At 52.9% G+C, this 12,535-nt stretch overlaps 1 protein-coding gene across 3 annotated transcripts in view; it reads right to left on the reverse strand.

Moving 5' to 3' along the window:
• The window catches only part of NECTIN1 (nectin cell adhesion molecule 1), a 445,468-nt gene extending 433,476 nt beyond the window's left edge, over positions 1–11,992 (reverse strand). Inside the window, exon 1 of one of the 3 annotated variants that reach the window (XM_086956780.1) lies at positions 10,991–11,992. In XM_086956780.1, coding sequence (XP_086812906.1) covers positions 10,991–11,090 — 100 coding nt within the window. In that variant the 5' untranslated portion in view covers positions 11,091–11,992. The remainder of the gene's footprint in view (positions 1–10,990) is intronic. The other 2 variants (XM_086956779.1, XM_086956778.1) reach the window with 2 other exon arrangements.
• Between the last annotated feature and the right edge of the window lie 543 nt (positions 11,993–12,535).

A 12,535-nucleotide genomic window follows, 5' to 3' on the forward strand; every position in this document is an offset into this window, starting at 1 on the left:
TCGCGTGAGTACTTTTGGAACAGTGGCTGTCGCAAACCGTGTGCTCCTGAGCAAGCTACCCACCCACTCTTTTCTGTAAGCAAGCTGTTTCCATATACGTAACTGTGAGGTTGAAGACCTGTGCGCAGTACATTTGTTAGCGAATTGCAATGAGTGCACAATTGGGTGTGGGTTGGGCCAGAACCCCCACGGGTGCACCAGGAGAGAAACAGGGGTTTGAAAGAGCGTGCGTGGTTCGCCCAGATCCGCGTCTGTGGCAGCAGGCTGCACCTCGCACTGACTGCACTCTTTCACACAGTAATCCTCTGCGGATGGCCTCCGAGTAAGAGGTTTCTGGCCCCCCGAGGGCGAGTGCGCTCACAAAGAGTTAATCCCTGAAAAGCCTTCTCCCCGGGCGCTGCTGTCCGGCGCTCTAGTTCATTCTGTAGCTGCACAAAGGCTTCGAGGCACAGGCCCTTTGTTTCCACCCCAGCTAACTGGGCGCCCTTAACCCTCTGCGTGCCGAGGGAGAGGCCGCGCGCCACGCATTTCAGCGTTCCATCAGGCAGCGAGGTGCACCGGCATGCAATATGGCCATACAGGGTTCCGACCAGAGCCTAGGTTTGTAAATTTACAGGCATATGCTTCCGCCCAGAGTCTCAGAGCCTAGACTAGTAAGATTGCAGACACAGGCTTCTGACCAGAAACTTAGAGCCTAGGCTTACAGGCTTCCGACCAGAGGCTAGGGGCCTAGGGTCAGAGGAACAGGCTTCCGACCAAAGGTTCAGAACCGAGGCTTACAGGCACAGGCTTCCGACCAGAGGCTCAGAACCGAGGCTTACAGGCACCGGCTTCCGACCAGAGACTCGGGCTTGGCTTAGAGGAACAGGCTTCCGACCAGAGTCTCAGAGCTACAGGCACAGGCTTCCGACCAGAGGCTCAGAGCTACAGGCACAGGCTTCCGACCAGAGGCTCAGAACCGAGGCTTACAGGCACAGGCTTCCGACCAGAGGCTCGGGCTTGGCTTAGAGGAACAGGCTTCCGACCAGAGTCTCAGAGCTACAGGCACAGGCTTCCGACCAGAGGCTCAGAGCTACAGGCACAGGCTTCCGACCAGAGGCTCAGAACCGAGGCTTACAGGCAAAGGCTTCCGACCAGAGGCTCGGGCTTGGCTTAGAGGAACAGGCTTCCGACCAGAGTCTCAGAGCTACAGGCACAGGCTTCCGACCAGAGGCTCAGAGATACAGGCACAGGCTTCCGACCAGAGGCTCAGAACCGAGGCTTACAGGCACAGGCTTCCGACCAGAGGCTCGGGCTTGGCTTAGAGGAACAGGCTTCCGACCAGTCTCAGAGCTACAGGCACAGGTTTCCGACCAGAGGCTCAGAGGTACAAGCACAGGCTTCCGACCAGAGGCTCAGAGCCGAGGCTTACAGGCACAGGCTTCCGACCAGAGGCTCGGGCTTGGCTTAGAGGAACAGGCTTCCGACCAGAGTCTCAGAGCTACAGGCACAGGCTTCCGACCAGAGGCTCAGAGGTACAGGCACAGGCTTCCGACCAGAGGCTCAGAACCGAGGCTTACAGGCACAGGCTTCCGACCAGAGTCTCAGAGCTACAGGCACAGGCTTCCGACCAGAGGCTCAGAGCCTATGCTTAAAGGCAGAGGCTTCCGACCAAAGGTTCATAGTCTGGGCAAACATTTGCAGGATTAAAGTCAATCAGCCTGGTTAAAGCACCGGCGACAGCCACAGGATCACGTGCACAGACTTTGGATTGCTAAAGCAGCTCACAGTCAAAGACTCACATTTCCACAGCCTGAGCTTACACCTCAGTCAATAAACTCACAAGCACACGGTGCCAGAGATTGGGCACACAAAACCGGACTCCAAGTCATGTGTCTCTGAAGAACCATCCAACCTGGGCGTACAGGCAGAACCTTGTCTCAGAGGTTCCCAGGCACAGGTTTCACAGGCACCAGCCTCGGGCTCACAGTTCCATGTGCTCAGGCTCACAATATGGGTTGCGGGGTAGCATGCTACTGGCCAAAAATGGAACCTCAACAGCTTATGAGGGGTAGCACGCGCTATATAAATGCAAACTTTTCCCCTCTTTTTCCCTCCACTATCCTTCTCAATCCAAATAACTGACTAACTTGTCCACCATTCAAATTACTTTCATATTTCACTATAATAATTCACCACTAAACCTTTATGGGTTCTGGAGTAGCATGCTACTGGCCGAACAGGTGCTTCAACACCCCATCAGGGCTAGTAAGCGCTATATAAATGCAATTACAACTAGAGTACGAGGCCCGGACTCTTAAAGCTGCAGCCTTACCTTCACCAAATCACACCACAGCGTGCTGCTCCCATTTAGCCAACAGAAAATACAAGCTTAGATTCGGAAGCACACAACCTCCGCCCTACTAGCCTGTCAAGCTTTCACATCATCATCATCACCATAAAATGTATTAAGAACACATCAGCAACAAGGGTATCTTTGTGTTGTCTGCTGCTGATGCCGTATGAGGGGTATTCCTCATTCACACAAACAGATAGCCACAGTTGGAAATGACTATTAACCTAACATACCTCAGTACGCCCCTGACCTGCCTACTGGAGGCTGACCGACACAATGTCATTGGTCTCTCTGCACGAGGGACACTTCACCCTCAGGACGATCTTGCCCCTTTCATCCTCCAGTGCTGTACTAGCTCGCCCATGAATGAGCTTCTGAGTGGATGAGTCTCAAGGTCTTTGGTTTTGTTGCTGGTGAAACCCATTGCTTCCAAGCCATCGTGTCACCTTTGGTTGCTGTCACTGGCCAAGCCCCTTGCGGAGTCAGTAGAAGGTTTAGTCAAAGCTATTGTCAAATCAAACATAGTCTATAGGCGCCAAAACTCTTTGATATCCTGGCAACATATGCAACGAGGACTAAAGCACAGTGGGCCATGCAACTGTAAGGGGCATACAAAATTTGAATGTATGTTGAATCTTTCCCTTAAAGTAAAATAGAGTTTGGGAGATCCAAGGGAGATTGTTCCACCATTTCCTTTGAACTTGTCGAAGCCTGCCGCCACAGCCTGGACTTTCGAGGGAGCTCCGTCCAACCCTTTCAATAGGACGTCACGGCTCAGTTAAGGGCACTAGGCCTAAGCCTGGTTCTCAAATGAACAGGACATCACTTGGAATCTGACTTGTAATTCAGTGTTATGGCTCATGAGTTAATCTGTTTGGCTGCTGGAAGCCACTGCAACCTCTCCAGAGTAGAAATTACATGGGTTGTGATAACTGCCCTTGACACTGTTTTGGCCAATTTAGTTTTGCATCCTTTGCAGGCGGCCATATTTTTTGTTTGGAGATGCTAGAAAGAAGGTACTAAGGAAATCCAGTCTGATGCTTACAACAACCCCAGTTATTGCATCTCTGCGGTGAGTATGTTGGTGACAGAACTTTGCTATTCAGTTGTGCTGTTCCTCGGTACTTACTGTAAAAAAAAAAAAACTAGTGGGTTTTGATTTCCTAGGAAAGCTTGAAGATTGAGAAGACCCGGTCGGTTGGAAAATACATATGAATGACTTGATTTTCGAACCCATCAAAGTGGGTCTACTAGTATCAATTACATCTGGTAAATCTTGAGAGAGAGACAAATGGCAACCCTACAGTCCTTAAAAACCATCCGCTAAGCAGGTCATAACCATAGAGTTCATCTCAATGGGACAAGTAGACTCCAAAGATGTGAAACCCTAGAGCTGTACTTCAGTCAAACCATGCAAAGGTTTTATATATGCACTGAAAAGCACAGATGTCAACCCCGTCCCTTCAGATGCTCCATCCTTAATGACCGGTACAGTTCTGGGAGAAAGGACTACATTATTTCAGACAAGATGGCGAAAGGGCTAAAAGCACTTCAAATGAGATTCACAATGGACTGAAAGGACTTCAAATAAGATGGAGAAACATCAACAATGTGCTGTAAGGAACTAATCAGGATAGGTGATGCACATCATCAAAGCCATCCAAGAGGTTGGGGAGCATTCAACCTCCTTGTCGATCATCCTGAATAAACCGGGCGATCCTGGGTCCATTAAATCTGGACAATTACTGATTGGAAATGTGAGGAATCGTTTCAGACCCCAGCTCGTCTTCAAGGATGCTACTGCATATCCCAAAACACGATGTGGCACTTGCCGCTTCCTTCTACATAACTCCAACTGGAACTGAGCTCCTAGAAAGTCCAGTTCAAGACGCTGCGCACTATACACTGTGGTTGTGCTGTGCCACTTGTTCATTGCTTTCTGCTATCTCCCCATCGCAAGACATCTCGGATTCTTCGCCTCTCTCTTCATCTGTCCAGTCTTGGCCAATAAAATTGAACAGAACAAATGCAACCCCGCTTCAAGCTGATGTGAAATACGCCGCACCAAGAGCAATGCAGATAACAACGTGCAGTTCTTGAGTAGTGCTAATGCAGCCAGTAATCTCCAACCACCAGACCCAAAAGATGCAATGCTCCTCGGTAATAACCACATTTAGCAGCCAGTGCGTAACAACACGAAGGCTTGGACTCTTTAAAGTCACAATCCACCATTCATGTCCAATGCAAAATAGGAAACCTGACACATAACCACCACACAATCACGCATTCTAATCCACACCAAAGGCCATTAAGAGCTCAACATGTCGATCTCTGCACTAATAAACACAACCAATACACATCACCTCCAACACAACAAAGGCATGCAATACCCCATGATAACTGTAATCTAGCAGGCGGAGGTAAACAACTGGGACCTGAACCCTCCAGTTACACATACAACCATGTAGTCCCACAAATGCAACAAAACACACTATACAAGCAAACACCACACTCTCAATCGGCGTGCACAGCAGCAAATGTCATACAGATGGCAGTGTCACTAACAGACAGAAATTAACACATCCAAAATGCTTCAACATCTGCAACACCACCTTAGGGCTAAGCAGGATATTGTTAGGTTTGTAATATTCCAACTGGCTAAAAATATTAAACAGACGTGAATCCACCAAATGCAAATCCCACAGTCTACACCTGTAATGCAATAATGCCGACAAAGTGCACTGATACCGTACCTTGTACAAGCAACATACCACAAAGATGCCAACATGTCAATCAGCGCCAGCACCAAAGAATTCAAGTGCACTGCTCCAGAAACACAATTTTGAGACACAAAATGTTCCTTTACAACCATATTTCAGCATTCTGCCAACAAACAAAACACACGACACTGCAAAGCCACACTTCCATGAAACCAACACAGTGTCATGGCCACCCAGAAGACTGCATGTCACATTTTAGCAGTACAAAAGGATTCCTGCAGAATCTGCACAAAATTCGAAGAAGCAAAATTCCCCACTGTAGCCCACCTCAGAATACTATGCTGCTTGCACAAAAGAACAATTGAAACCCCGCAGCGCCACATTCATAAAAAACCAACATAGCCCCAAGGCCTTGTGGATGGCAACATGTCTCCCCACATCAGAGTCAAACACATTCAGACACATAAACACGTAGTAATTGACTCAAAGACAACATCCTACAAAGCCCGCGAAACAAAACACACCAGATGCACCACCACCACATAGACAACCAACACAGCACCTAAGCTCATGCAGATGGCTACTTATCCGTTTTCACCAGTATTATTAAATCCCAAAATATATTCATTCCTACGAATCAACCAAAACTCTATGCAATGTTCCCTTCTAGCAATGTATGAACCCTACAAAGCCTGAACAGCAGAGTACAGTAAAATCACCAAAGCCACACTCTCATACAATCAACACAGCATTCAGGTGTCTGTCTCCATCAGTGTTAAAGAACAGAGCACACCGCCATCTGCAGCACAGCTCGGGGACACAAAATGCCCCACTGTAAGCATGCCTCAGCAAACTACGCAGCGTGCACACCACAGAACGTGATAGACGTACCAACACCGCGCTCACTTGCAACCAACAGTGCTAAAGGCAATCCAGATGGCAACGTGTCGCTCTTCATCAGTGTTAAGCAGAGGCTGAGCGCTGACTGACTGCTGCGCACACGAGTCGCGCAAAGTACTGTTAAATGTGTACGCACTGCCTCCACCACGTCTACTAACATGCACGACCCCACCGCGCCCCCATGTGTTAGCTCTACTTCGCGTCCACCACAGCGCCACACGCCCAACCCACTGGCAACGTGTACCCTCAACAGAACGATTGGCACCCTCTTCTGGAACCTTCGGCCCTGATTGGCCCCAATGTCAGCTGCAGAGGACGATCCCAGTGCTTAATTTGAACCGGTGTTTTCCGGTGCTCAGCACCATCACCTAATTGTCACCAAGACAAACAGCTCTGCCATGAGGCAGTTGAGATCAGCACATCTACAAGTGGCACACGCCATTCTTATAGCTATGGGGGGGGGGGGGGGCTAGAATAGTCTGAATTGTCACCCTTGGAGTGTGAAGTGTGACAATAGTAGTTGTGTTGGTACTGGTATTGGCTGCGCTGATAGCAGCAATGGATGGTACAAGCAGCAGTGGACTGCTGACGAGAGCACTGGCTCTTATTGTTTGACAAATTAAGCACTGGACCAACCTCATACTCAGGCAACAACTAGCATGGCGGCACAGGCTAACACACCAGCTCCTGCAGCTCTCGACACCGCCCTAGTGCACCCACGCAGACGGGAGATGTTATGTTACGAGTTTTGTAGAGCGCACATCTGCACCAGCTACGGGGCATCTCAGCGCTAAAATGCAACTGTCATAGGCAGACCAGGAGACACACAAAAGATCAGTTATGCAAGAAAAAGATTGGTTTTGATGGCTCTGCGGAAAAGTGAATGATTTTGGATGCTTCTAATATTTGAAGGGGGGGGGGGGTGTCTGGCCACCCGCACGTCCATAGGTTCTATCTGCATGGAAAGCGCGTGCTCATCGCTGAAGTGGTATATCAATGCTGCTGAGTGGTGTGACGCAAAATCATGCCCCACGCAAAATGTGTCTCTACCATATCTCACAGATGTTCATTGGCCTTGGGCTGGATGCGGCCCCCTGAAGGGTTGGGGGCCAACAGAAGAGTTGCCCCCCCCCCCCCTCCCACCCCCACACAGCGGCCTGCGTTACGCCCCTGATGCTGACAGGTGTTCATTGAACTCATGCTCGGTGAATTTACTTTGGAAGGATGAAAGGTTGAGTGGACCCGTCTGTCGCCTTGATTCACTGTTCGCTACAGGCCCCTGCATCAAATTGATGACTAGCTTACCTAAGTGTCCAAATCCCAGCCAAACCCTGTAACCGAATGGCACCTGCATCAGTGAGGCACCCCTAAAGCCCGCCAGAGCCCCAACCGCACACACACTCGAGCAGCCTAGACGCGTAGTATGATGCAAACACCCCCCCCCCCCCCCACTCCCGACTCCCGTCGCAGTCCAGTCCGAAGTGGACCATCACGGACTCTAATGGTAACACTCATAGTAGCAGTATGGACGCCATGACACTACGACGGCTGGACCTCTGTGAGGGCACTTGGTACGCTACGCTCAGCTCCTCCAGACTCCGCCCTGCACGTGAAGTGTCGAGTGTGAAATTACCTGAGAACTCGAACCTAAAATTAATATTTCATGAAATCTGAGGCTTTCCCTGTATGCGCGGAAGGACTGACTATGCCTTGTGCGAATCCCGGAACCCTGGTGGGCATAGCCTTGAGGTAGCTGGATGGCAGGCCAGACATTAAACCGCCTCTGGAATTAAACGGCCCTGTTGCAGACCCGTGGAGTTTCAAGTATCTGTTGTGCATCCCCTCATAACAAACACAGCATAATTGTACACGGGAAGGAGAAAACTGTATTTTTTTTTAAGAGGAGTGCCCCTCTAAAAGAAAGGCCCTGGTCTCTCCTGCTTTCTTTTACAAGGACGCACTTGGTTGTTGTGAGGCCCAGGTTGAAAAGAGAAATCGGGTTGTCAGGTCAGTCTATTGCAGACCTAGGTCTCGGCTACACCTGTCCAATCCGCGTGATCCTCGGCAAATCATGAAATCTCTGCTGCTCCTCCATTCAACTCTGTGCATCAAATGTGGCGTGCCCACAGTTTGTTAGGGTTACAGATGAACGTTCCTGTTAGCAAACTCCCCTCTCTATGAAGTTGTAGGCGTATACGCTCAGTGAGACAAACTACAAGGCCCAGAATTCAAAGTGCAGTTTGCTGAAAACCCCGGACAGTTCGGAGGTGTCAGAATTGAAGAGGGGCTACCTGCATGTGAATGCACATGGGTGTGCAGGGGAGGCCTCCTCAGCACATTGTACAGTGCAAGCAGTCAAGGGTGGAGCAGCAACGATTGCCGTCAGCGGTGAGAGGTGCAGAGGACACACAGGCACGTCAGCAGCATGGAAGGGTCTTGGGTAGGGCGAGGAGTGGTACTTTCGCTGCCTGGAGAGACTCATAAAGTGGCAGTCACACGAGGAGAGTTGCACAAGACAAACGAGTCACAGGACACTCTAAAAACAGATGTCACTTATTTGAATGGATGAATGAAGTAATGCTGGAGAGCAAGGCGAGATCTCTCCAGCCAAATCACGTATGCATCTGTTATAATCAGAAGCAAATATATTCCAGATATACTTTCAGTTGACAAGTTAGGTGGATACATTAATGTGTGGGTATATAGCGCAGATGGTGGGTACCAGAACGCCCCTAGGCGCATTGTGTGTTTGGTTCACGCTCTGCACGGTTCTGTCACCGGTCCACTCTGCTACAGATGTTTTCTGTAAATGGCAGAGGTTGACCACTCCTTTTGACTGACAGGAACAGCTGTTTTTAAAGTGAGGGGCTGGTTCCGGGGAATAAAACAGCTGTGCATCTTTCACAGGGTCGATTCTCTGCCCTGCCATCCACTCTGGGAAGTGATGGGGGCGAGGGCCGTGTGAGCATCCGAGGGAAATGTGTGGAGAGCAGGAGAGAGGGGCTGCGAAGGAGACCACAGAGGTGCAGAGCCGTGGGGAGGGGGGGGAGATACATCGACACACGAGATGGAGGGTAGGGATAAGGGAGGCGCGGTCATGTGGAAATGGAAACACGAACAAGAAAGGACAACAGGCCAAGGAAAACGACGCAGAGCGATTTTGGGATGGGAGGGAAATGTAATTAGAGGTGAGAGAGAAACAGAGATGCGCCAGAGCGGGCTGCAACGGGAGGGCGAGGAAGCGCTGAGGGAAGAGGCAGTCGGGAACACATGAAGCACGAGGGGGGGGTGGGGGTGGCAGGGGAGAGGGGGTGCTTATGAGGCAGAGTTTGGGGGGACGTGGCAGTGATTCTTCCTGAGGGAGGTGGACACCTAAGCATTAATAGGGCAGAGGTGTAAGGTAGAATGAGCCAGAGGTGAGAGGGAGATTGAGGAAGGGGCGAGATTGAGGCAGAGAAGAGAGGGAGAACAATGAGGCAGAGTGAGGTAGAGGTATGAGGCACTTATGCGATATGTGATTGAGGTAGAAGGAAGTGAATCTACACACAAGAGAAGGGAGGCAGCAGCATACACTTCGGTGATGTGAGAGGTAGAAAGGGATGAGGCAAAGGTACGATGGGGGTGAGGAAAAGATAAAGCGGCAAAGGTGAGAGGGTGAGAGAGACAGGGGGTCGTGTGAGGCAGAAATGAGTGGGGACAATGTAAAGACATTGCCTCCTCCCCTGAGGCGTATCTGTCAATAGTGCAGCAGGTGCAGTGGCGCCAGGGGCAAAGATGTGAGGGGCCCACTCGACCCCAATTAACAAGATTATAAAATTGATAACTGTTTTGACTACTAAACCAGAAAATAGGGGGGGGGGGTGACGCAGATTCCTGAGATTCAGTGCATCGATACTCGAGTAGGGTGATGGCGTAACACAAAATGATGTCCAAACCCCTGCCACAATGTGATGCGGGCTCCAGAGTCTCCCGCGTGTTCCGTGTCCTGGTGCTAATGGAGGGGCCCAGAAGTATTCGCCTTTGAAGATGGTGGCGGAACAATAGCCCCCGCGGTGCAGGGGGCGGGGGGCAAACTCCAGGCGGCGGGGGGTCGGCACTGTGCATGGGCATACCTTGAGCTCCTGACTGAGCCTTGAGCAGGGGGGGGGGGAGGGGCGCCTTCCATGCAATTTACAGGGGGGGCACCCTCGAGTTTTATGACGCCACTGCCTGTAGGGGTGGGGTGAGGGCTGCGTCACGCCCCTGGACTCAGGCGGCTCGCCAGTCTCGTGGCCCTCAGGCCCCTGTGCAATCACAGACCCCCACCACACCTGTTTCCCGCAGCCCTGTCCCTCCAACGGACGCGTCCGGGGCGCGCGCTCTGCAGAGCAGGCTCCTGCGCGCGGCGCGAGCGTCACCTGCACACCTGAGCCCGAGCGCTGCCAGGTGCGGGGGGAGGGGAGCTCCAACGTGCACTCGGGCGTGGTGCCGGCCCTCTCCACCCCGCAGGGCGGGCGTGTGTGTGCTATACCCTGATAACTACTCGCTGCCACAGGGACGCCCTATGAATAACTGTTGCACAGAGAGGGGGTGAGAAAACAACGATGGAGCAATGAAGGTGCAGTCCACGCAGCGCATCACAGAACCACGAACACACACATTCTAAAAAATGTGTGGCGACGAGCGCTTCCAAGCACACAGTCAGGAGATCAAATGTATGCAACTGTACCTGTGCATGATTCTGTTCCACTGACCCCCATTGGAGTAACGAAACTTGAGGGGAAGGGGGTGCAAAGTACGGGGATACCCCCATGCTGCAGGCCCAGTCAGGAGTTCTCAGGTCATGGTCTGCCTCTCGTGCATAGAGCCAGGGGAGGTGACCCCCCGCACGGCGGGTCCTGCTGGGGATATTGTCACCCCACTGAACCCCCACCTTCAGGTCTCTCATTCATTGCACCGCCATCCTTCCGCCCCGGTGCTCTGCCGCTTGCAGACCAGTAATGGTCCCCCCCATCCATGCCAAAGACACACACATTCGCAGTCGCAAGGGGCTCACCTGGGAAGAGTGAAGCCAGCAGCCAGAGAACAACCGTCCTGGTGTGGTGGGACGCCCGACTGCCCGCCCCCGGACAGGTGGTCCTCACCCCTGCAGCCATCGCAGCCTGGATTCCGCGGCGACAAATCCGGGAGCAACAATCCGAGCCGCTGGACCCGCTGCAGCCCTCCCTGGCCCGCCGTGCAGCCCCGGTGGCTTCGGACAGTTCAGGAGCCTCTCCTGGCCTGCGATCCTCCTCCCTGTGGGGAGTTCTGCAGCACCTCCCCGGTTCGGACAGTTCCGCAGGGTTCGGACAGTTGCACAGCCTGTAGCTCCTTTCCTAGGCGCTCACGGGTCGAGGACAGTATCCCGGCCTCGGGTAGGTTCGAGTGACGGGCTCTCCGGTCCCAAGGGCCGCCTCTCCGCCCGAGGTTCTCCCAGGGTCCGGGACGTGCACTCCTGGTTCAGTATTTCCCAGCCAGGTCCGGCTCCGATGCGTTTCCCCAGACTGTCAGAGCGCCTAGAACCGTCATATGTTGAGAACCATCCGAGGAGCTGGACACTGATGTGCGACCGACACTCCGCCACCAGCCCGGAGAGCAGCAGAATCTTTCCCCCGAGGTCTCTCACTCCTCTCGTGGTATCTTCATCTGCTCGCTGCCCAATCCAGACTTTCCCTCTGCCAGGCCCTCCCTGGGGTCTGCAGCGCCTCTGCCAGGGATCTCTTCGTGCCCACTCCGTGCAGGGCTGCCTCCTCGCTTGAGGTTTCTTCCTCCTTGCAGACTTCTCCCCTCATGCACGGGTTCTGCAGGGGTCTCTTGCGCCCATCACTGGAGGAGACATCTGCCGCTGGGTAGCGAGTGCCAACAGAGTTGCGGCAGCCTGCTCTTCTCGGCGCTCTATCCGGCCTGAGCTGCTGTACTGAGGCTCCCTGTCACGATCCGTGCCTCCGCCCTCTCCGCCAGGGCTCCTCCCACTCCCTCAAAGAGCTGCAGGTCTCTCCCTCTCCCCAGAGCTCCCTGGATGTCTCTCCCTGGAGCCCTTCGTCTGTGCGCTCTAGCTCCAGGCCCTCCTGCTGTCCCAGCGCCCCCCACCCTCTCTGATGTCAGTGCGTGTGGAAAGCAGCAGCAGCAGTGGAGGGAGGGCTCGGTGGGTTAACCCTCTGCAGGCCGAGGACAACTCTTTCACCGAGGCAGTTTCCTCCAAATCCCGCGGCTGCACCCCTCCCCTTCTCAGGCCCGCGCTCACGTGCGCTCTCAGTGCGGAGAGGGACGCGGGTCGCGATGTCTCCATCTCTTGAGAGAATTAGAGGAAAACGCAAGAAACCGTGCAAAAACTGTCAAGAGAGAACCTCCTGGGCCAGGTCTGGTCTGTGTGTGGTGAAGGGGGCTTGGCGCAGTCCACATGCACAAAAGCAACATACCATCGCACCCTCTGATCCTGTGACCATGGACCACCCTGGGAGCGGGGGGCCTAGGCCTCTTGTCAGACCCCCTGATCGCACGAAAGGGCACCTGCCATGAGCGCCTGGGAATATGTGGCAGAGCAGAGCCTCTGCGGAGCGAC

The sequence above is a fragment of the Lissotriton vulgaris genome, chromosome 2_1 (assembly GCF_964263255.1).
Source record: "Lissotriton vulgaris chromosome 2_1, aLisVul1.2, whole genome shotgun sequence".
Taxonomy (NCBI): domain Eukaryota; kingdom Metazoa; phylum Chordata; class Amphibia; order Caudata; family Salamandridae; genus Lissotriton; species Lissotriton vulgaris.